Source organism: Hypomesus transpacificus, chromosome 16 (assembly GCF_021917145.1).
Source record: "Hypomesus transpacificus isolate Combined female chromosome 16, fHypTra1, whole genome shotgun sequence".
Taxonomy (NCBI): domain Eukaryota; kingdom Metazoa; phylum Chordata; class Actinopteri; order Osmeriformes; family Osmeridae; genus Hypomesus; species Hypomesus transpacificus.
Genome location: NC_061075.1, coordinates 1,032,151 through 1,052,154, shown reverse-complemented (window position 1 = coordinate 1,052,154; position 20,004 = coordinate 1,032,151). Strand labels below are relative to the sequence as shown.

The 20,004-nt window shown below is 50.2% G+C and overlaps 3 protein-coding genes across 4 annotated transcripts in view; all 3 read left to right on the top strand.

Moving 5' to 3' along the window:
• Window positions 1-486, top strand: part of LOC124478840 (endophilin-A2-like) — a 7,837-nt gene extending 7,351 nt beyond the window's left edge. Inside the window, exon 4 of the mRNA XM_047037306.1 lies at window positions 463-486. Coding sequence (XP_046893262.1) covers window positions 463-486 — 24 coding nt within the window. The remainder of the gene's footprint in view (window positions 1-462) is intronic.
• zgc:77486 (uncharacterized protein LOC405808 homolog) lies at window positions 7-8,759 on the top strand. The gene is made up of 6 exons (XM_047037293.1): window positions 7-70; window positions 1,436-1,640; window positions 2,001-2,109; window positions 3,212-3,333; window positions 3,505-3,612; window positions 7,732-8,759. The coding sequence occupies exons 2-6, from the start codon at window positions 1,478-1,480 to the stop codon at window positions 7,878-7,880; spliced, it is 651 nt and encodes a 216-aa protein (XP_046893249.1). The 5' UTR covers window positions 7-70; window positions 1,436-1,477; the 3' UTR covers window positions 7,881-8,759.
• Window positions 8,760-12,265: 3,506 nt separating this feature from the next.
• On the top strand, window positions 12,266-18,804 carry fam20b (FAM20B glycosaminoglycan xylosylkinase). Of its 2 annotated transcripts, XM_047037285.1 has the most exons (10): window positions 12,266-12,428; window positions 12,936-12,980; window positions 13,446-13,759; window positions 14,221-14,468; window positions 14,556-14,642; window positions 14,855-14,964; window positions 15,208-15,379; window positions 15,560-15,751; window positions 16,501-16,560; window positions 17,508-18,804. In XM_047037285.1, the coding sequence occupies exons 3-10, from the start codon at window positions 13,631-13,633 to the stop codon at window positions 17,737-17,739; spliced, it is 1,230 nt and encodes a 409-aa protein (XP_046893241.1). In that variant the 5' UTR covers window positions 12,266-12,428; window positions 12,936-12,980; window positions 13,446-13,630; the 3' UTR covers window positions 17,740-18,804. The 2 variants fall into 2 exon arrangements, with proteins under 2 accessions (XP_046893241.1, XP_046893240.1); XM_047037284.1 differs by lacking the exon at window positions 12,936-12,980.
• Window positions 18,805-20,004: the final 1,200 nt, after the last annotated feature.

The window sequence follows — 20,004 nt, the reverse complement described above, 5'->3', positions numbered from 1 at the left end:
CACTAATTACACTTGTACATATTTTTTGAAGACCAAGGTCGACGACATCCTTCGACGCTTCGTATTTCAGGTACTGCTATGTTCGTGTCAATAATAAAAACAGTCTTGTTAATGTACTTTTATTCGAACCGTCCAGGTGGCCGTTCGGATGCGTTGCTATTAGCTTTTAGCTTAGCTAGCACTAATGCTAGCCTAGCTAGCTATCTAACCTAAAGACCAAGTGTGGTGTCAGATGTGGTAGCGACCGCTAGCTGGCTACGTGGTTGTTCCGCTAGTTGGCTAGTTAGCTACATCGCTTGCTAAGCTAGTTCAGCGAAAACAAAGTCGCACCGTTATTTTTCCAAAGGTCATTGTTTAATAGTTTGACTATATTATGTTTTTAACTATTTTATTGTGTCTGCATGTTGTTGTTGTCTAGCACCTCAAAATTCTGACGTCGCCTGTCTTGTTTGTTTTTGCCAGCTACAAGTCGGACAAGCCAGCTGAGCTAGCTAGTTATGTGCTTGGATGTGAACCGAGGACGTATCACAATTTCATTAGACTGCGAACAAACTAGTTAGACTGTTGTCAGTGACCTAGTTGTAAAACATGCTTCTTGGATTTCGCTTGTTTGGTCTGAAATCTTCGATTTCAAGCTACTGAAGATATTGTTCTTTGTTTTCAAGTTTGTTTGTCCCGTCCAAAACATTTCATGAGGGCGCTGTAATTTATCGTTCGGGTAGATATCTAGCCAGCAACCCTCACCCCAAAAACCATAGAGAAAGCACCGTTTTTTCATTGTTTGTCGAAATGGCCAAAGTCTATTGTTTGCTTTGACTAGCTTACACTAGCTTGACTAAAGCTAGCTATTTTCCCCCGTAGCTAGCTAATACAATGATTGTTGTGACACAGCGAGTCCACTGCTATGACAATCTGGGAGACGTTTCTCATACATCTCCATTGTTGAGTCAAACAAGGGGGAGATGGTCTTTATTGTTTGTAATAACAACCCACTCCATCATCAGATCAGAGTGCTGTCATCATTTATCCGATAGTATGCCTTTTGTAGCTCGGTCGCATTGGTCAGAGAATTGACGCGGTGAGCTTTAATCTCACTGTAGTTGAGTCCTGGTATCAAAGTGATGCAGAAATGCTCGCAATCATCAAATACAGAAACGGAAGGGAAAACACAAAGATGGCATCAGAACCTGTTTCTTGTCTTGCTTTTGTAGATGTCTACCACTGTTGTCCTCTCCTGCTTCAATGCCTGTCTCCAAGCTCTTTTAGCCTATTTCTGATGAGGCTAGCTGTATACTAGATCCCCAAGGGAACCCAGTTTGAACTTTTAGCTAATTGTTGACCATGTTTATTTTTTCCTTGTAACCAAAACGAGCACTTACCTAACTAGTCTTGACTAACTCTTCAACCCCCCCCCCCCTCCCTCCCCCATTTCCAGGACTCCTCTCCCACCCCCTCACCCCCCCCTCTGTCAGTGAGCATGGCTCAGGAGACCAATCAGACACAGGTGCCAATGCTTTGCACTATGGGATGCGGTTTCTATGGTAACCCCCGCACCAACGGCATGTGCTCAGTCTGCTACAAGGAACACCTGCAGAGACAACAGGGCGGGGGTCGTTCCAGCCCCCCTGGTGGTGAGAAAGGTAGGCTGGTGGGCCGGCCGGCCGGGTGGATGGGTGGATGGGTGGGTGGGTGGGTGGGTGGGTGTGGGAGGCTGCTAAAAGGGGCTGGAGAATGTGGTAGCAATTGATGCTCAACCTTGGCATTAAGAAAGCAAGAGAGAGCTTTCTCATTGGATGACACACGTGCCTGTCACGCTGCTTGTCCAATCAGAGAAGCCGTGTTGACCTGTCTGTGGTGTTGTTATGCCTCAGAAGCTGAAGGTTTGGGAAATCATCCACATCAGAGCAGATTCTGCAGCTTTGTGCTCTTTATTAAAGTGTGTGTGTGTACGTGTGTGTGTACGTGTGTGTGTACGTGTGTGTGTACGTGTGTGTACACAGCTGCCACGTCTCCAGTGGGGTCTCCAGGAGCAACTGGAGTGTCGGTGGAGAGCTCGACGTCAGAGCCCAGCGTGGAGAGTTTCCCACAGCCCGAGGACAGGACACCCAGGTAGGCTGGTAGGCTCTCTACTGGGTGCAGGACACCCAGGTAGGCTGGTAGGCCCTCTGTTAGGTGCAGGACACCCAGGTAGGCTGGTAGGCCCTCTACTGGGTGCAGGACACCCAGGTAGGCTGGTAGGCCCTCTACTGGGTGCAGGGCACCCAGGTAGGCTGGTAGGTCCTCTACTGGGTTCAGGACACCCAGGTAGGCTGGTAGGCCCTCTGTTAGGTGCAGGACACCCAGGTAGGCTGGTAGGCCCTCTACTGGGTGCAGGACACCCAGGTAGGCTGGTAGGCCCTCTACTGGGTGCAGGACACCCAGGTAGGCTGGTAGGCCCTCTGTTAGGTGCAGGACACCCAGGTAGGCTGGTAGGCCCTCTACTGGGTGCAGGACACCCAGGTAGGCTGGTAGGTCCTCTACTGGGTTCAGGACACCCAGGTAGGCTGGTAGGCCCTCTGTTAGGTGCAGGACACCCAGGTAGGCTGGTAGGCCCTCTACTGGGTGCAGGACACCCAGGTAGGCTGGTAGGCCCTCTGTTAGGTGCAGGACACCCAGGTAGGCTGGTAGGCCCTCTACTGGGTGCAGGACACCCAGGTAGGCTGGTAGGCCCTCTACTGGGTGCAGGACACCCAGGTAGGCTGGTAGGCCCTCTGTTAGGTGCAGGACACCCAGGTAGGCTGGTAGGCCCTCTACTGGGTGCAGGACACCCAGGTAGGCTGGTAGGCCCTCTGTTAGGTGCAGGACACCCAGGTAGGCTGGTAGGCCCTCTACTGGGTGCAGGACACCCAGGTAGGCTGGTAGGCCCTCTGTTAGGTGCAGGACACCCAGGAAGCCTGGTAGGCCCTCTGTTAGGTGCAGGACACCCAGGTAGGCTGGTAGGCTCTCTACTGGGTGCAGGACACCCAGGTAGGCTGGTAGGCCCTCTGTTAGGTGCAGGAAGCTGTCATTTAGAAGATGTTGTTGTTCATTCTGGTTCCTTCACCTTACAACTCACCACTCATGGACACTTGTGGACAATCACTCTGTGATTGGTTTACTTATTTATTAATGTGTGTGCGTGCATATGTGTGTGCGTGCATACATGCATGTCTGTGTGTGTGTGTGTGTGTAGCCCCAGTTCACCCAGCCCGGTAACCCAACAAATGACAGCGATGAGCATCTCCCAAGACACGGCAGCCACCGACTCGGACCGGGCAGAAGAGGACGAGGATGAGGGCTCGTCCAAAAACACAGGTCTGAACCCCGACGAGAAACACCCACACATCAGACCACGTGTGTGTTGTCTGAACACACACAAAGACCCTACTCGACCCATAAACAGTCCCCAGACATGGACCAGTGGCTTACGTGTGTGTGTGTGTGTGTTGCTGAGCCGGACAGCTAATGTGTGTTCTCTCCTCGCAGGGCCGGGAGGGGAGGCAGGGCAGGTGGTGTCCGACGGAGACCAGACCCCGGATAAAAACAAGAAGAAAAACCGGTGCTTCACCTGCCGGAAGAAGGTTGGGCTGACCGGTGAGAGGAAAAAGAATCAAAGAAATACTGTCGTCGGTCGTTTACTTCCCTTACTTTTGTAATTTTTTTGTTCCATCCTTCCTTCTGTTTTTCTTTCCTTTCTTTCTGTTGGTCTGCTTTGGTCGTTTTTTTGTTTTCCCCCTCCCCTTGTTTTGTTGTTGTTCCCCCATGACCTACCTACCTTCCTTTCGCTCCTCCGCATCGCTGTCTTGGGCCCAGTCACGTCACCTTAGTGCCTCAGTGATGTCAGGGAAGAAGGGATGTCACTGGATGAGGATCTCTGATTCTTTTTTCCTCTCATTCACTCTCTGTTTCCTGCTCTCTCTCTCTCTCTCTCTCTCTCTCTCTCTCTCTCTCTCTCTCTCTCTCTCTCTCTCTCTCTCTCTCTGTCTCTCTCTGTCTCTCTCTCTGTCTCTCTCTCTGTCTCTATGTCTCTCTCTCTCACACTCACTCTCTCTCTCTCTCTCCAAGCCACAGACAGTGTTCAAAGGGTTTACAGGCTATTGAACTAATCTGGGAACTGCTTTTATCTTCTCCAGTGTGAGCTATTAGGTGTTTGAAATGAAGATGCGTGTGTGTGTTTACCCTCGAGGCCCCTGCTAACAGCCTGCGCTCTTCTCACATCATACACAGCACTTCAAAAAGACAGAGAGCCGTTTTCATCACGCTGTCAAGGTCAAGCGTAACGAAATAATGTTGCCCAGGTCTGGTGTAGCAGCTGGGATTCAAACGTACAATGCTTTTCATAGGGACCCGTCCTTCCTTAAGGACTTGAGGTTATGTATCACACCAACCTCTGATTCATTCAAAAGTAGAATCCCACATGTATATACAGTGCCCTCCAAAAGTATTGGAACAGTGAGGCGAATTCCTTTATTTTTGCTGTAGACTGAAAACATTTGGGCTTGACATCAAATAATGAACGTGAGACCAGAGATCAACGTTTCAGCTTTTATTTCCAGGTATTTACATCAGGATCTGATGCACAACTAAGAAAATATCACATTTTGTTTGAATCCACCCATTTGTCATGTGATCAAAAGTATTGGAACAGATATACTTAAAACATATTTAAGTGAATAAGACTTAATATTTAGTTGCAAATCCTTTGCTTTCAATAACTGCAGCAAGTCTGTGACCCATTGACGTCACCAAACTTTTGCATTCTTCCTTTTTGATGCTTTCCCAGGCTTTCACTGCAGCCTCTTTCAGTTGTTGTTGTTTGTTTTGTGGGGTTCCTCCCTTCAGTCTCCTCTTAAGCAGGTAAAATGCATGCTCTATAGGGTTTAAGTCTGGAGATTGACTTGGCCAGTCTAATACCTTCCATTTCTTGCCCCTGATGAACTCCTTTGTTGTTTTGGCAGTGTGTTTTGGGTCGTTATCTTGCTGCATGATGAAGGCTCTGCCAATCAGTTTGGTTGCATCTTTCCTTAAATTGGCAGACAAAATGTTTCTGTAGACTTCCGAGTTCATTTTGCTGCTGCCATCATGTGTTACATCCTCAATGAAGATTAATGAGCCCGTCCCAGAAGAAGCCATGCAAGCCCAAGCCATGACATTACCTCCACCGTGTTTCACAGATGAGCTTGTGTGTTTGGGATCATGAGCAGTTCCTTTCTTTCTCCAAACTTTAGCCTTTCCATCACTTTGGTAAAAGTTAATCTTTGTCTCATCAGTCCATAAAACTTTGTCCCAGAATTTTTGAGGTTCATCTCTGTACTTTTTGGCAAATTCCAGCCTGGCCTTCCTATTCTTCTTGCTAATGAGTGGTTTGCATCTTCTGGTGTAGCCCTTGTACTTTTGTTCATGAAGTCTTCTGCGAACAGTAGATAGTGATACCTTCACTCCTGCCATCTGGAGGTTGTTGCTGATCTCACTGACAGTTGTTTTAGGGTCTTTCTTTACAGCTCTCACAATGTTTCTGTCATCAACTGCTGATGTTTTCCTTGGTCTACCTGTTCGACGTCTGTTACTTAGTACACCAGTAGTTTTCTTCTTCTTCAGGACATTCCAAATGGTTGTACTGGCTATGGCCAATGTTTCTGCAATGGCTCTGATTGATTTTCCATCTTCTCTAAGACTCACAATTGCTTGTTTTTCACCCAAAGACAGCGCTCTGGTTTTCATGTTGTTTTCACCTCTGAATACAGTCTGCATAGACAAAACCTATCTTACCCAATCTGAACCTGAGTGTAGACATTCAGTGGTATTTATTGATTGAATAATGTATGTAATAGGACACACCTGGGCAACAAAACACACCTGTCAGTCACATGTTCCAATACTTTTGCTCACGTGACAAATGGGTGGGTTCGAACAAAAAGGTGATATTTTCTAATTTGTGCATCAGATCCTGATGTAAATACCTGGAAATAAAAGCTGAAACGTTGATCTCTGGTTTCACATTCATCGTTTGATGTCAAGCCCAAATGTTTTCAGTCTACAGCAAAAATAAAGGAATTGGCTTCACTGTTCCAATACTTTTGGAGGGCACTGTATATCCAAGTACTTGGAGAGGAAATCTGCACCGATGTTCAAGGATCAGAACAAGGTCGCCCATCATTTGCCTGTGTTGTGTGTGTGTGAAACGTCATAGTTGAAAACGTTTTCAGTGACTTGAACCATGATCATCCTCTCAAGTGGGTCAGATTTAGTCAGTCGGCAGCCCTGCTGGTCTGGCCCCTCCCCCTGTCACCCCTCAGGTCCACATGGCCCCTCCCCCTGTCACCCCTCAGGTCCACATGGCCCCTCCCCCCTGTCAACCCTCAGGTCCACCTGGCCCCTCCCCCTGTCACCCCTCAGGTCCACCTGGCCCCTCCCCCTGTCACCCCTCAGGTCCACCGGGCCCCTCCCCCCTGTCACCCCTCAGGTCCACCTGGCCCCTCCCCCTGTCACCCCTCAGGTCCACCTGGCCCCTCCCCCTGTCACCCCTCAGGTCCACCTGGCCCCTCCCCCTGTCACCCCTCAGGTCCACCTGGCCCCTCCCCCCTGTCACCCCTCAGGTCCACATGGCCCCTCCCCCTGTCACCCCTCAGGGCCACATGGCCCCTCCCCCTGTCACCCCTCAGGTCCACATGGCCCCTCCCCCTGTCACCCCTCAGGTCCACCTGGCCCCTCCCCCTGTCACCCCTCAGGTCCACATGGCCCCTCCCCCCTGTCACCCCTCAGGTCCACATGGCCCCTCCCCCCTGTCACCCCTCAGGTCCACCTGGCCCCTCCCCCCTGTCACCCCTCAGGTCCACATGGCCCCTCCCCCCTGTCACCCCTCAGGTCCACATGGCCCCTCCCCCCTGTCACCCCTCAGGTCCACATGGCCCCTCCCCCCTGTCACCCCTCAGGTCCACATGGCCCCTCCCCCCTGTCACCCCTCAGGTCCACATGGCCCCTCCCCCCTGTCACCCCTCAGGTCCACATGGCCCCTCCCCCCTGTCACCCCTCAGGTCCACATGGCCCCTCCCCCCTGTCACCCCTCAGGTCCACATGGCCCCTCCCCCCCCGTCTGGGCCCCGTTCATGACCAAAGGGCTTATTTCGGAGGCCTGGCACAACAGAACAGGCTGGTCTGAGTACAGGGGAACATACTGCAGGCTGGTGGCGTATCTCACGCTCCAGGGCATTTCACAGTGTACTGCTGGCTGGCATGCGGATGCTGTGTGCTTCTCATCCACAACAGCCTTGGGAAGTCCTTCCTGCAACCCTAACCCTATTCTCCCTCCCCAATTCTGTGGTACTCATTCTAGTTACAGCCCATCGTGGTCTAAGCGGCAGTTGCTAGCCAACTGACACGTCAGAGACCTACAAAGTCATTGTGATCCAGTTTGAATGGAGCTAAGGGTCACCTACAGTACAGACAGTCATGCCATCAATGAACACAGATAGTGGATAGAGAGTTCAAATCTTTACTAATAATTTTGCGGTTTGTTTCTATAACAACGGATACTCACTCAAATTGTGTATGTTGTCATTGTCCAGACAATCGAACTAGCATGCTAGCCGGGGGGGGGGGCAGGGGCAGTGTTTTAGCCTAAGGCTGCTGGTACGAGGCAGGAAGAGTTCACAGCTGCATTGTGTCAAACATCTTATCTCTTGTCGTGGTATCCCCCCCCCCCCTCCCCCACAGGCTTCGACTGTCGCTGTGGCAACCTGTTCTGTGCCATCCATCGCTACTCGGACAAACACGACTGTCCCTACGACTACCGGGGCGCGGCCGCCGCCCGCATACGCAAGGAGAACCCCATCGTGGTGGCGGAGAAGATCCAGAAGTTATGAGCCAGAGCTGGAGTTGCCGCTGGATTAACGTTCGCCCCTGACATGTGAATCTAGAACAATGGCTGTGTGGATGATAATAATACCGGAGAGAAAAAATGGCTTTCATTCGTTGATGATAGGAGAGTGTGGGGTGGGGTGGGGGAGGGCTAGTTGCCCCTCTGTCCTGCAATCCCTCTTTCTGCTTCTCTCTCCCAGAGTTACCCTGAGTGTGTGCGTGTGTGTGTGCGTGCGTGTGTGTGTGTGCGTGCGTGTGTGTGTGCGTGTGTGCGTGCGTGTGTGAGAATAACGAATGTGCCAGTGTGATGGAATCAAGACCGCATCGTATTAGTAGAGCACGTGTGAAAATCCCGTGTGCGCGTGTTTGAATGCTACGTGTCTACTGTGTGTGTGTGTGTGTACGTAACTTGAGAGTCAGGGAGAGAGCAGTAGGGGATGGGGGGCATTAGATGACTCTGGGGAAGGAGGACATTACATTTTTACCCCTTTTTATTGTTTTTCAAACTGGAGGAATGGAGCTTGTTTGAGTTCAATCTGATCTCTGCTAGGTAGTTGTTATCAGCAGGGGTAAGCTGTTGAAAATCATGGTCACAGGCTGGGGAGGGGGCTGTGTCGGCATCAGCAGGGTCTTCAGAGAGCACGGGGGAAAAACCAAACAACAATGTCCCATTCCTGTCAAATTGGCTTTTTATTTTTTATTTTAATCTATTTATCAGGTATATTATTTGTCCCTGTCCTTCCTCTCCCGTTGTGGTGGACTAAAGTTAACGTCTGTCCAACACGCACAGAGGCTTTGCATTTTCAAGAAATGTTTCTCTTTGATATATTGACTTATCATAATAATGTTGGGTGCATGAACAGTTATGGGGAAGAGAGGGGTGGGGGGGGGGGGGGGGGGGTGGGAGGGGGCAAAGAAGCAGGGGGAGGCAGGCGTGTAGGGGGGCAAAGAAGCGGGGGGGGGGGGGGGGGCTGGGATCAAGTAAGCCGTGACTTAACTGAGTGATTGAATTCCTGATTTTATTTTTTCTCTTTCTGTTTTAATGAGTGTATGACATCAGAAGATCTATATTAATATATTGTAGTTAGCTTGAATTGTGTGATTGCATTCTATTTATTTTTTATCATTTGGTTGGTTCGTATACTGGAGGATTGGCGGCATGTGTGAGCGAATCGGAACGATTTGTACCTACCTTAACCTTTCGATAATCTCCATCTGATTATGTAACCGTTAGAAATAAGAAAAACATGAAAACCCTTGTTCTGACGTGACATAGTAGAGTCCGGTTAATAGGTACCCTTTAAAACCGTGCAGAAAATGTCAAGCGTTATTTTTGGAAAGCACAACGCATAAATACACCCCATTGCAAAGCACAAAACGGCAGAAATATACAGCAACCAGCTCAGATGTGTTCAGTGTTCAGAGGTATTTTCTAGTTTCTGTTGGGCAGGCTTGCTAAGGAAGCTTCACCTCCAACCCACCCCCAGCCCTTAAACCCTCCCTGGCAGCCCCCATTGGCTTAGATGGGGAAACAATATGGCGGCTATTCTAACCAGCAGAGGTCAGACTGGAGCATGTCAATAACAGCTGTATGCTATGTGCAGTCCTTTCAGATACTTCTGCCTTAAGACTCAACAGAGTTAGGGTGTGCATGTTTTTGTGTAAAAATCGCATTGGTTTCCTTGCTGCCAGACAAAACTAATCATGCACACAGAAGTAACTGATGTTACACGACTACACGCCGTTCGCGCAGGGTCAGGGTTGATTGGATAGCGGGCCTGGTCGATGATGGCTCTGCCCGAACAGAACCCAGCGTGGCGGACGCCATATTCCGTTCCCATGGAGACCGTAGCTCCATGTTCTCGAGCACCAGCAGACCTCAACTCCAAATGCTGAGCGACATCTGAGCCGGTTGATCTTCCTCCACTCTCAGCTCAAGTGAATAATAATCTTGTCGCGATACACTTCAGACCCAGAGCGACGGTTGCTGTGTGTGTTGTCCTTAAACTGTCCAAAACCAGTTCCAGGGGTGCACTTGCATGCCTGCTGCGTCATTAATATGAAAGTGAATCTCTATTTTTTATAATCGAATTGCACGCCTTTGCGAGCAAAACGTGGAGACACCAAGCAGCTTTGGGCTCAGCGCATGCATACTTGACCCCTAAGCTGCCTAAGGAGCCAGGTTAACAGGACTCATATTCACATGTAAATACCATCAAGTTCCAACTCATATAGTATAACCTAAAGTAGATTGCCAGGTGATATGTAGGTAGGGGAGGAAGGTCATACTATAATACGTGTGTACAGAACAAGAACACTGCATAGGTAGGTTTACCTTATTTTATTTTTTTTGCAAGTTAGATTCTTGTGTGTTGGGCATGTAGAGGGTGAAGGGGCAATGTCACAAGCCCTGATTTACTAGTGACCCTTCCACATTGTCTTGGAAGGTGGTTTTTCTTTTCATTTCCTCTTCATCGCTCAGTGACTCGGTGTTTCCGGAGACATTATTGCTGTTGTGGTCACCCGGTTCAGTCATAACGTTCCCATGCACCTTTCGGGGGGGGGGGGGGGGTGAAGATCATGGCATGAAAGGGAAACAAAAAAAAACACCATAGGCTTCCTTTCATCATCAACTTGAATTTGAATCGGTTGGTAGCCTTTTCTATGGGCCCTCCCTGCCTCCCTCCTGCCTATAAACAGTGACTGATACTGTGGCCTGCTCTCCAGAGGGCATCGCCCCTGACTCGCTCTCCAGAGGGCATCGCCCCTGACTCGCTCTCCAGAGGGCATCGCCCCTGACTCGCTCTCCAGAGGGCATCGCCCCTGACTCGCTCTCCAGAGGGCATCGCCCCTGACTCGCTCTCCAGAGGGCATCGCCCCTGACTCGCTCTCCAGAGGGCATCGCCCCTGACCCCTCTCCAGAGGGCATCGCCCCGGACCCGCTCTCCAGAGGGCATCGCCCCAGACCCCCTCTCCAGAGGGCATCGCCCCTGACCCCCTCTCCAGAGGGCATCGCCCCTGACCCCTCTCCAGAGGGCATCGCCCCTGACCCGCTCTCCAGAGGGCATCGCCCCTGACCCGGGTCTGGCGCCATCCTCCAGAAGAACCTGTTTGGTACTGATGTCAGTTCGACTGGCCCCGACCGGCACACAGTCCCCTCTAGAGCAGAACCTTCTTCCTCTCACAGTGTAGGCTCTGGAGAGAAGCTATGCTGCTCGTGTCGGGACGCCCACTTAGATGATTTATGCTCCTCCCCGCCCCCCCGTTCCCTGAGGGTGATTGGTTGGTTGCCCTCCCTGATTGGTTGGTCGCCCTCCCTTATTCGACGTGTCCGTTTCCTGGTTTTCACACAGGTTCGTCTTGATCTGAGTGAGGCTAGGCCACTAAGCGTTGTGTCTTTCACTTTGGATGATTGCCTTCATATTTAAACCAGCAGAGTTCAGCTGTCACGTTATGACCAGATGAGACAGTTGTTTTCCATTGACTGCTCAGTCCACCCCAGCATTAAAAACGCTGAGCGGTTCGAATGTAAGTGCCAGGGTTCATAGTGGGATGTTTAACAAGGTATTTTTAGCCCTGGATTTAACCACAGCAAGCTTCCTTTGATTGGCGACAGAACCAACCACTGAAAGTCATAGGCTTTGAGATGAGTGTCAAGTTATGGATGTTAATTTGAGGACTCTGGGGGGGAAGTGAGGCAACTAGCACAATAGTCAGCATTTTTCAGATATCATGTCAAACCGGTCATAGCATCTTTGATACCTGTGCTGTACGGCACAACCCAATTTTAATCAAGGTTTTTTTTTTTTACATCCACCGATCACAAAGCATGTTAGTTGGTCTTTTTGAAGTTGAATATTATGTTAGATAAGTGAGTAAATCTGGTTGATGCAACAGAACTGAGTAACAATGAAAGAGACTGAAATTATTTTGTATTCTCTTTCTCCCTCTTTCTAGTGTATTAAGCAACGATGTCAAGGCGTACAAATGAGAGCTAGAATGTTACTAACAAGTCCACTGCCCATGCAGAAACATTTGGAAAAAGTCCCATGGCAATCCAGTCCCTAGAAAATACCACCAGATATCTTTTTTTTTTTTTTTTTTTTTTAGGATTGTATGATGTGTAAGAGTAAGTATAAAACAATAAAATCACAAAGTTTATTTTAAATTTACACTGTCGTTTGTATTTATTTGCACTGATCATAACTTTTAAATCGAATGGACATTTGACGTTCATTTGAAAATAATTAAATTAGTTTGACATTTGAGGAATTTAGTTTATTCCAAATCCGTCAAGCACAGAGGATCATGGAATAAATTAATAAAATCTTGATTTACGGAAGTTCAAGGTAAATCAACATCTGATCTGTACGTCCACAACGTCAACAAACTGAGGAACTGTACGTCGCCGCACCGGGCATTGGAGGGATGGATTCACTGGGGGAACGACAGTGATGACAGCCTACTAAAGCATACGTTAGCTAACTTAATATTCTCAAGATAACCTACACCACAGGGTATTGGTCGTCGTGTGAGCACCTACAAGCAAATAGGTAATTGTAAAAAAAAAAAAGTGTAACGTAGCAGTACTACCTAGCCAGCTCAATCTTTCAGACATTGTAGCCTACATACGCTGGTTTATGTGTTAGCACGGCTAGCTAGTGTAGCGAACGTTAGCTCGTTAGACATCTGTGAATCTAGCTTGCTACTTTGCTTCCTAGGTAGCTTATTAAGCCAATATACATTTAGCTACTAGCTTGCGAGCTACTTAATTAGCGAGCCTTGCGCTTGAATGATGATGGTTGGCGATCATGCTATTGGTTAGCTGTCCAGGGTTGCACGACAAGCTAGAGCTGACGAGCAAAGCTAGCTGCAGTTCAAACAGAAAGGTGTTCAATGTGTGCTTTTGACAAATATCATATAGGAATTCTGTGGGCCTTTGCTGCAGCTAGCTGGACATCTTCCTGTGTAAAAGCAACTTGATACTTGAGCTTTGTACGTGTGTTACTGGAGGGGAACATTTGTTGACGCCAATGAAAGACTGATTGTATTGTACGCAGCTTGCTTGCGTGGCGAACCACTGGATTGACCGGTATTGCAACCGAGTAAGTACAGGTAGTCAAACTAGTGGATTCTGCTTGCTAGGGACATTGTAAATATTAATATAATAACAAGAAAAGGGGACGTTTTATTGTTAACACGTTTAGGTAACATACATTATGTTTATTTAGATACATCTGAAAGCAAAAGTTTTGGGTCACAATTTGGGTCACAGCCTATGTGATGACCAGCCATAGCAACAGCACATACATTTTTATAACTATTTACATATTTTTTTGACATCTCTGCTGTCATCCTGCATTCACTTCTCCCTCACACACTGCACTTTACATAACCATTATACCTTTCTGTTTGTATACCCTTCTCTCGCTCTCTTCCACCCCTCTCTCTCCCTCACCCTTCTCTCTCTCTCCATCACCCTTCTCTCTCTCTCCATCATCCTGTCTCTCTCTCCATCACCCTTCCCTCTCTCTCCATCACCCTTCTTTCTCTCCCCTGTCTCTCTCCAGCTGGTGTACCAGAGCCCATAGCACCAGCCCCCATACCTGCGTTGGCAGGACTTCCCACACAAGTGTGTGTCGGCCAGGGTGAAGGCGGGGGGGGGGAGTCAGGGCCATGCTCCAAGACTGAGGAGGATCCTCGGAGGCACTCGCCCAGGGTCGACGTCAGGGGTCCGGGAGCGGTTTCCGCGGCGATGAAGCTAAAACAGCGCGTGGTGGTTCTGTGTGCCATCCTTCTCCTGCTGGGCTTGGCTAAGATCTTTCTGCTGGATGGAGGAGAGGGCTCTGTGGCCAGCCGGAGGGATCTCCGAGCCTTCCGCAAGGTGGGTGTCCTGGCCGTGGGCAAGCGGAGGATATACTAGCTCCCGACACAGAAGCGTTTTAAGTTTCAAAACATGTTTTTATTTTATGACGTTTGGGTCTGTTTTGGGTCAACTGTGTTGTTTGTGTCGTGTCTTTTATGTTTGAACTGTTGTTGCGTGTGTCTTATTTGATTGGTGCACAACTTTGTACAGCACTTTGTTCATCGTTAGTTGTTTACAAATGTGCTTCACAAGTAAATGAACTTGATTTGCCTACGGGGGTATTCCAGAAAGCAGGTCATGTGACATACCCGGGTAAGTTACCTCCCCAGCGGACACCCAGCGTTGTAGCAACATTGGGTTTCAGCTGGAGAGTTAACTCAGCCGGTAATGTCGCATAACCTGCTTTTCCCCTTCACGCCCCCCTATGTGAGCGCCCCCGTGTGGAGAATGAAAGCGTGTGCGTCCGCGTGTGTCCCCAGATGGAGGCAGGCCTCTCTCTCTCCAGGGGGGCTCGTCTCACCCACACCCTGCAGTCCCCGTGGGAGGTGGCGGGCCAGTGGGTGGGGCCCAGGGAGGTGTACCCGGAGGAGACCCCCGAGCTTGGGGCCGTCCTGACCGCCCTCAGCACCGCCCGGGTGGAGCGTGTCGATGTGGGGTACAAGGGTACTCAGCTCAAAGCCCTGCTCGTGCTGGACGGGGGCCAGAAGGTGGTCTTCAAGCCCAAGAGGTAGGCTGAAGGAGCGGCATGTAACCGGGCAACTTGTGCCTGTTCCGACACAGACTTGATTTGTAAGTGTGTGTTGTCTTTCCTCAGGTACAACAGAGACCATGTGGTGGAGGGGGAGCCGTACGCCGGCTACGACAGACACAACGCTGAGGTGGCCGCCTTTCACCTGGACAGGTACGACTCGACTGCTCTCTCTTGCCTCTCCTCCTGCCTCTCCTCCTGCCTCTTCTCCTGCCTCTCCTCCTGCCTCTCCTCCTGCCTCTCCTCCTGCCTCTCCTCCTGCCTCTCCTCCTGCTTTCCTTCCTGCCTCTCCTCCTGCCTCTCCTCCTGCCTCTCCTCCTCCTGCGCCTCTCCCTCTGACCCCCTCCGTCTCCTCCCTCCCGCAGGATCCTGGGGTTCAGGAGGGCGCCCCTTGTTGTGGGGAGGTTCGTCAACCTCCGCACTGAGTTCAAGCCCGTGGCTACAGACCAGCTGCAGAGCACCTTCCTAATGCAGGGTGAGTCTCTCTCTATATCTATCTCTCTCTCATGCACACACCCCTATGAACAGGAAGAAACCATGCCCTTCTCTGTTTGCCATGGGTGTAAGACTCCTCTGCAGTGTACTGTACACACAAAGGTTGTGTATTTAGTATTTAGTCGTAAAAGCCCAGAAGAAACACTGTTACAATGTGGGGCTGGTGAGGAGGGTCCAAAGGCTCCTGGCTGTGTCTAATATCCCCCCTCCCCCCCTTCACCAGGTAATAACAGCTGCTTCTATGGGAAGTGTTACTACTGCAGAGAGAGCGAGCCAGCGTGTGCGGAGGGGGAGATGATGGAGGGCTCGCTGACCCTCTGGCTCCCTGATGTGTGGCCCCTGCAGAAACACAGGCACCCCTGGGGACGTACCTACCGAGAGGGCAAACTGGCCAGGTGGGTGTTTCTGATGATGGGGTTTTTAAACTCTCATTCAGTGTTTTGTTATGAATGCCCATCCGGTGTGTGTAGAAGTGACTAAGTCCAGTGTGTGCTTGTTGTGGGTGTGCTTGCGTGTGTGTGTGTGTGCGTGGGTGTGTGTGTGGGTGTGTGTGTGCTTGCGTGTGTGTACTATAGGTGGGAGTACGACGAGAGTTACTGTGAGGCCGTAAAGAAGATGCCCCCTTACGACGCTGGGCCCAGGCTATTGGACGTCATCGACACGGCCATCTTTGATTACCTCATCGGTAACGCAGACCGCCATCACTACGAGAGTTTCCAGGACGACGGGGGAGCCAGCATGCTCATCCTCCTTGACAACGCTAAAAGGTACAAATTCCACACACAAAAAAGTGCTCATTTTAAGTGCGAACGCCTTGTTTTTGAAGCACCTAACCTCATTTCCCCGTCCCGGAACATCTCCCCTCCTCCCCGTCCCCCTGTTCTCCCTGTGTAATGTGTGTCCTAGAACTGGAGTGCTGTCCCAGAAAGGGTGTTCAGTTCTCTGCAGGGTCACGGACCAGCCAAGTGTGGCTAATGTTTTCTGACAGCCTCTGTGAACAGTGTGTAGCACAGTAGCAGACCTTAACTCCAGTCTCTGTGAACAGTGGAGCACAGTAGCAGACCTTAACTCCAGTCTCTCTGAACAGTGGAGCACAGTAGCAGACCTTAACTCCAGTCTCTCTGAACAGTGTAGCACAGTAGCATACCTTAACTCCAGTCTCTGAACAGTGTAGCACAGTAGCAGACCTTAACTCCAGTCTCTGAACAGTGTAGCACAGTAGCAGACCTTAACTCCAGTCTCTGTGAACACTGTAGCACAGTAGCAGACCTTAACTCCAGTCTCTCTGAACAGTGTAGCACAGTAGCAGACCTTAACTCCAGTCTCTCTGAACAGTGGAGCACAGTAGCAGACCTTAACTCCAGTCTCTGAACAGTGGAGTACAGTAGCACACCTTAACTCCAGTCTCTCTGAACAGTGTAGCACAGTAGCACACCTTAACTCCAGTCTCTGTGAACAGTGGAGCACAGTAGCAGACCTTAACTCTAGTCTCTGTGATGTGTTTCATTTTTGGCAGTTTTGGCAACGCAGCCCTGGATGAACGCAGCATCCTCGCCCCACTCTACCAGTGCTGCATGTGAGTACTGAGATTCACACACACACCACACACACACACACATGCACAAAATCTTGACTGAAATTGTTGTTCAAGTGTTTGAGACAAAGACAGAATGCTGTGATGGTGATACGGTGAACTTAAACAATGAAACACGATCTATGTAACACTGTCACCAGAATCCTCTCTTTTCTACTGTCCTGGGATCCAAACGAGATGTTATTTTATCTGTGGTTCTGTTTTTGTCCTGTAGAGGGAGACAAAAGTCAGTGCATGGGATAAATATGAATGTGATTTAAATGGGCGCATATTATGTGCTCGTGTGCTCTCATATTCTGATGCTGGACTTCACACTTCGGTTAAAAAATCACTATCCTGGAACCCAAGTGATCTTTCTTGTTGTCTCTCTCTTCCTCCCTCTCACCCTCTCTCCCTCTCTCACCCTCTCACTCTCTCCCTCTCTCACCCTCTCCTCTCCCTCTCTCACCCTTTCCTCTCACCCGCTCTCTCACCCTCTCCTCTCCCTCTCTCACCCTCTCCTCTCCCTCTCTCACCCTTTCCTCTCACCCGCTCTCTCACCCTCTCCTCTCCCTCTCTCTCCCTCTCTCACCCTCTCCCTCTCTCACCCTCTCCTCTCTCCCTCTGTCACCCTCTCCTCTCACCCGCTCTCCCTCTCTCACCCTCTCCTCTCACCCTCTCCTCTCACCCGCTCTCCCTCTCGCTCTTTCTCTCTTACACACTCGCTCCCTCTCTCCTTCTCTTTCTCACACTCACAACCTCCCCCCCACACTCTCTCAAACTCTCGCTCCCTTTTCTCTCTCTCGCTCTGTCCCTCTCTCACACTCTTTCTCACGCACTCGCTCTCTCCCTTTCTTTCTCACACTCACAACCTCCCACACTCTCAAACCCTCTCTCCCTGTTCTCTCTCTCACTCTGTCCCTCTCTCTCACCCCCCCCCCTCCCTTCAGGGTGCGCGTGTCTACGTGGAACAGGCTGAACCTGCTGAGGGGCGGGGCCCTGAGCAGCACCATGCGCCAGGCGCTCACCTTCGACCCCATCACCCCCGTTCTGGCCGAGCCGCACCTCGCCGCGCTGGATCGGCGCCTGGTGGGCATCATAGCAACCGTCAAGCAGTGCATGGAGACGCAGGGCCAAGACAACACCCTCATAGAGGACCGCATGAACCTGCCCCACCCCTAGACCCCCTCCTCTCCCTCCAGACCCCCCACGGGCCCTGAGGGAAAGAGGGGGATCACGAGAAGCCAGGAGAGGTTCCTATGGACCTTAAAAGCCTCATTTACTGGAGGCAGGGAGGGTAAGAGGGGAGGCAGAGGATGTCACGACATTCTGTCCGCTTTAGTCAGAGACATGGTGTGGTTGGACATAATGGATGATGACCATTGTGTTACTGTATCTTCTTACGGTATTTTCCCAGCTGCCTCGTCCCAGGGTCATGGACATGACCTTTCCTCTACCTGGTCCCCCTCCTCTGCCACCTCCTGTTTCAGGAAGTGAGAAGTCAGGTGACCTTTTGACAGAACTTCTCTTAAAACCGTTCCTCTTCCTCGCGAGGAGGAAATACAAAAACAGATGAATTTAGGACTGGATGTGGGAGCATTCAGGACAGTTGGGGTGCGAATATGACCACTACCCCCCCCCCCCCACCACCACCACCACCACCTCTCCCTCCCCATTGACTGGACATAGTGTGAGAGACTGAGGAGTAGTGTGTGTCTGTGTGTGTGTGGGGGTGGGGGTGAGGGTGGGGAGTAATGATGTATTAAGACTGGCAGATTTTGTCAGGGGGCGTGGCAGGTGGACATTAAGGATCCGGAGCGATTTCTCGCTTCCAGGGTGGACTTGAGTTCGATCACATGACGTCGCTGTTTAGTCGATGCAGATACTGAATGCAGATTTTCATTTCAGTGCCATTGTGAGTTAAGATGTTTGGATTGTAACGGTCGACTGTCATGGAGAGAAGCCTGAGGCCCGATGTGTACATACTGAACTAACTTAAATAGCATTACTGATAAATGAGAATTATAATATTAAGGAACATTAATTTAGTATTGTACGTGTGTGTGTGTACGCTTGCGTGTGTGTGTGTGAAGGAATGACAGTGTGTGTGAGAGGTACCAAACAATAAGTAAGTAAGCTACTGATGTTGCAGGACTGGGGAAACAGTTGCAGGTGCACTGGTATTGGTAACTTTAACAATAAAAACATGGCCTGTTTAAAAGCGCCTCTAACCTAGCCTCAGTGTGTGTTATATCAGCCCATTAACCCTTTCGACAAGCAACATGTTAAGCAGGTTCCAGAAACATCCTCAGTCTTAACAGGGCTGCCAACTTTTCAAAATACCTTAGAGTGAGATTTGTTGGGGCCAACCCCCTTACAAAGCAACCGCCTCCACACACACACACACACACACATTTCACGTGTGTTTGTAAGACTGTTGCATAGAGACCCAAGCAGGGCTGGGGTGGGCAATCGGGAGAGTTCCCGGTGGGCCGCTTCACTTTTGGGCCGGTGGGCCGCATTTATTTTGTTGTTAACATTTGTAAAGTTAGTCTATCTTCACTTAAAGTAGGCTACACACGTTCCGCATTCTGACACCTCAGCCTCTGCATGGGTTGTACCATGTGAGGGAGTTCTCCCCTCCCAAATAGAGTTGGTTGGGTCCATAGCACGTCTTTTCTCAGGTTTTTTTTCAGGAAAAGGTTTTCTCAGATAGGCTACCTCTAACTGGGCGGGGCGTCCCTACAGTAATGACAGGGTTAGGGAAGATGTATGGAAGCAGGGTGGGAGTGATAACATCACTAGACAGGGCTGTGCACGCTGGCATTATTGCAAGGGTGGAAGTCCCTATCTTGCATCACATCAAAACCATCTGTCCTAGGTTAGGGTTAAGCCTCAGATTGTCTACAACCTCTGGCTCCGTGCCCGATTAACACTCGGATCTTTAAGCAGTCTCAAAAATGTTATCGATATAAAAAATTATACGATCCCTCTCTGTAATCATGATACCCCCCCCCCCCCAGAAATGTTCACTGCACCCCCAGTCAAAGCAGGCTGCATCCGGCCCTGTTTGGTGTACAAAAAAAAAGTGGTTCGGTCTTGGGCCTGAAACTCCCGGGTTGAAAAGTGTCCCCACTCCGGCCCAGGACCCAAGGACGAGCGGGCTAACAGGATGGACTGCAGCGATTTTCCTCTCTGTTCCATTTTTGTCCTCTAAAGTTGGCGTTAGAACATATACGGTACTGTGCTATTGATAGTGGCACGCGGCAGTAGTGGCGCTGTCACGGAACATCTTGAAAGAGTCCAGGGACGGACTGGGAGTATAAAGCGTCCCTGGACTTTGATCCAGACCGGCCCACCAGAACCGGGCCCCGTATACGCCACTACAGCTGCCCTGCCAATGCATGCACAGTCTGGGTTTGATGTGATGCTAGTTCGGGACTTCCA

Bases quoted from the DNA above. Each gene is read 5' to 3' on its own strand.
- zgc:77486 (XM_047037293.1), top strand. From the start codon at position 1,478: ATGGCTCAGGAGACCAATCAGACACAGGTGCCAATGCTTTGCACTATG. The intron at 1,641-2,000 runs GTAGGCTGGTGG...GTGTGTACACAG, and splicing joins CCCCCCTGGTGGTGAGAAAG to CTGCCACGTCTCCAGTGGGG. The intron at 3,613-7,731 runs GTGAGAGGAAAA...CCTCCCCCACAG, and splicing joins GAAGAAGGTTGGGCTGACCG to GCTTCGACTGTCGCTGTGGC.
- fam20b (XM_047037284.1), top strand. From the start codon at position 13,631: ATGAAGCTAAAACAGCGCGTGGTGGTTCTGTGTGCCATCCTTCTCCTG. The intron at 13,760-14,220 runs GTGGGTGTCCTG...GTGTGTCCCCAG, and splicing joins ATCTCCGAGCCTTCCGCAAG to ATGGAGGCAGGCCTCTCTCT. The intron at 15,380-15,559 runs GTGGGTGTTTCT...TGTGTACTATAG, and splicing joins CGAGAGGGCAAACTGGCCAG to GTGGGAGTACGACGAGAGTT.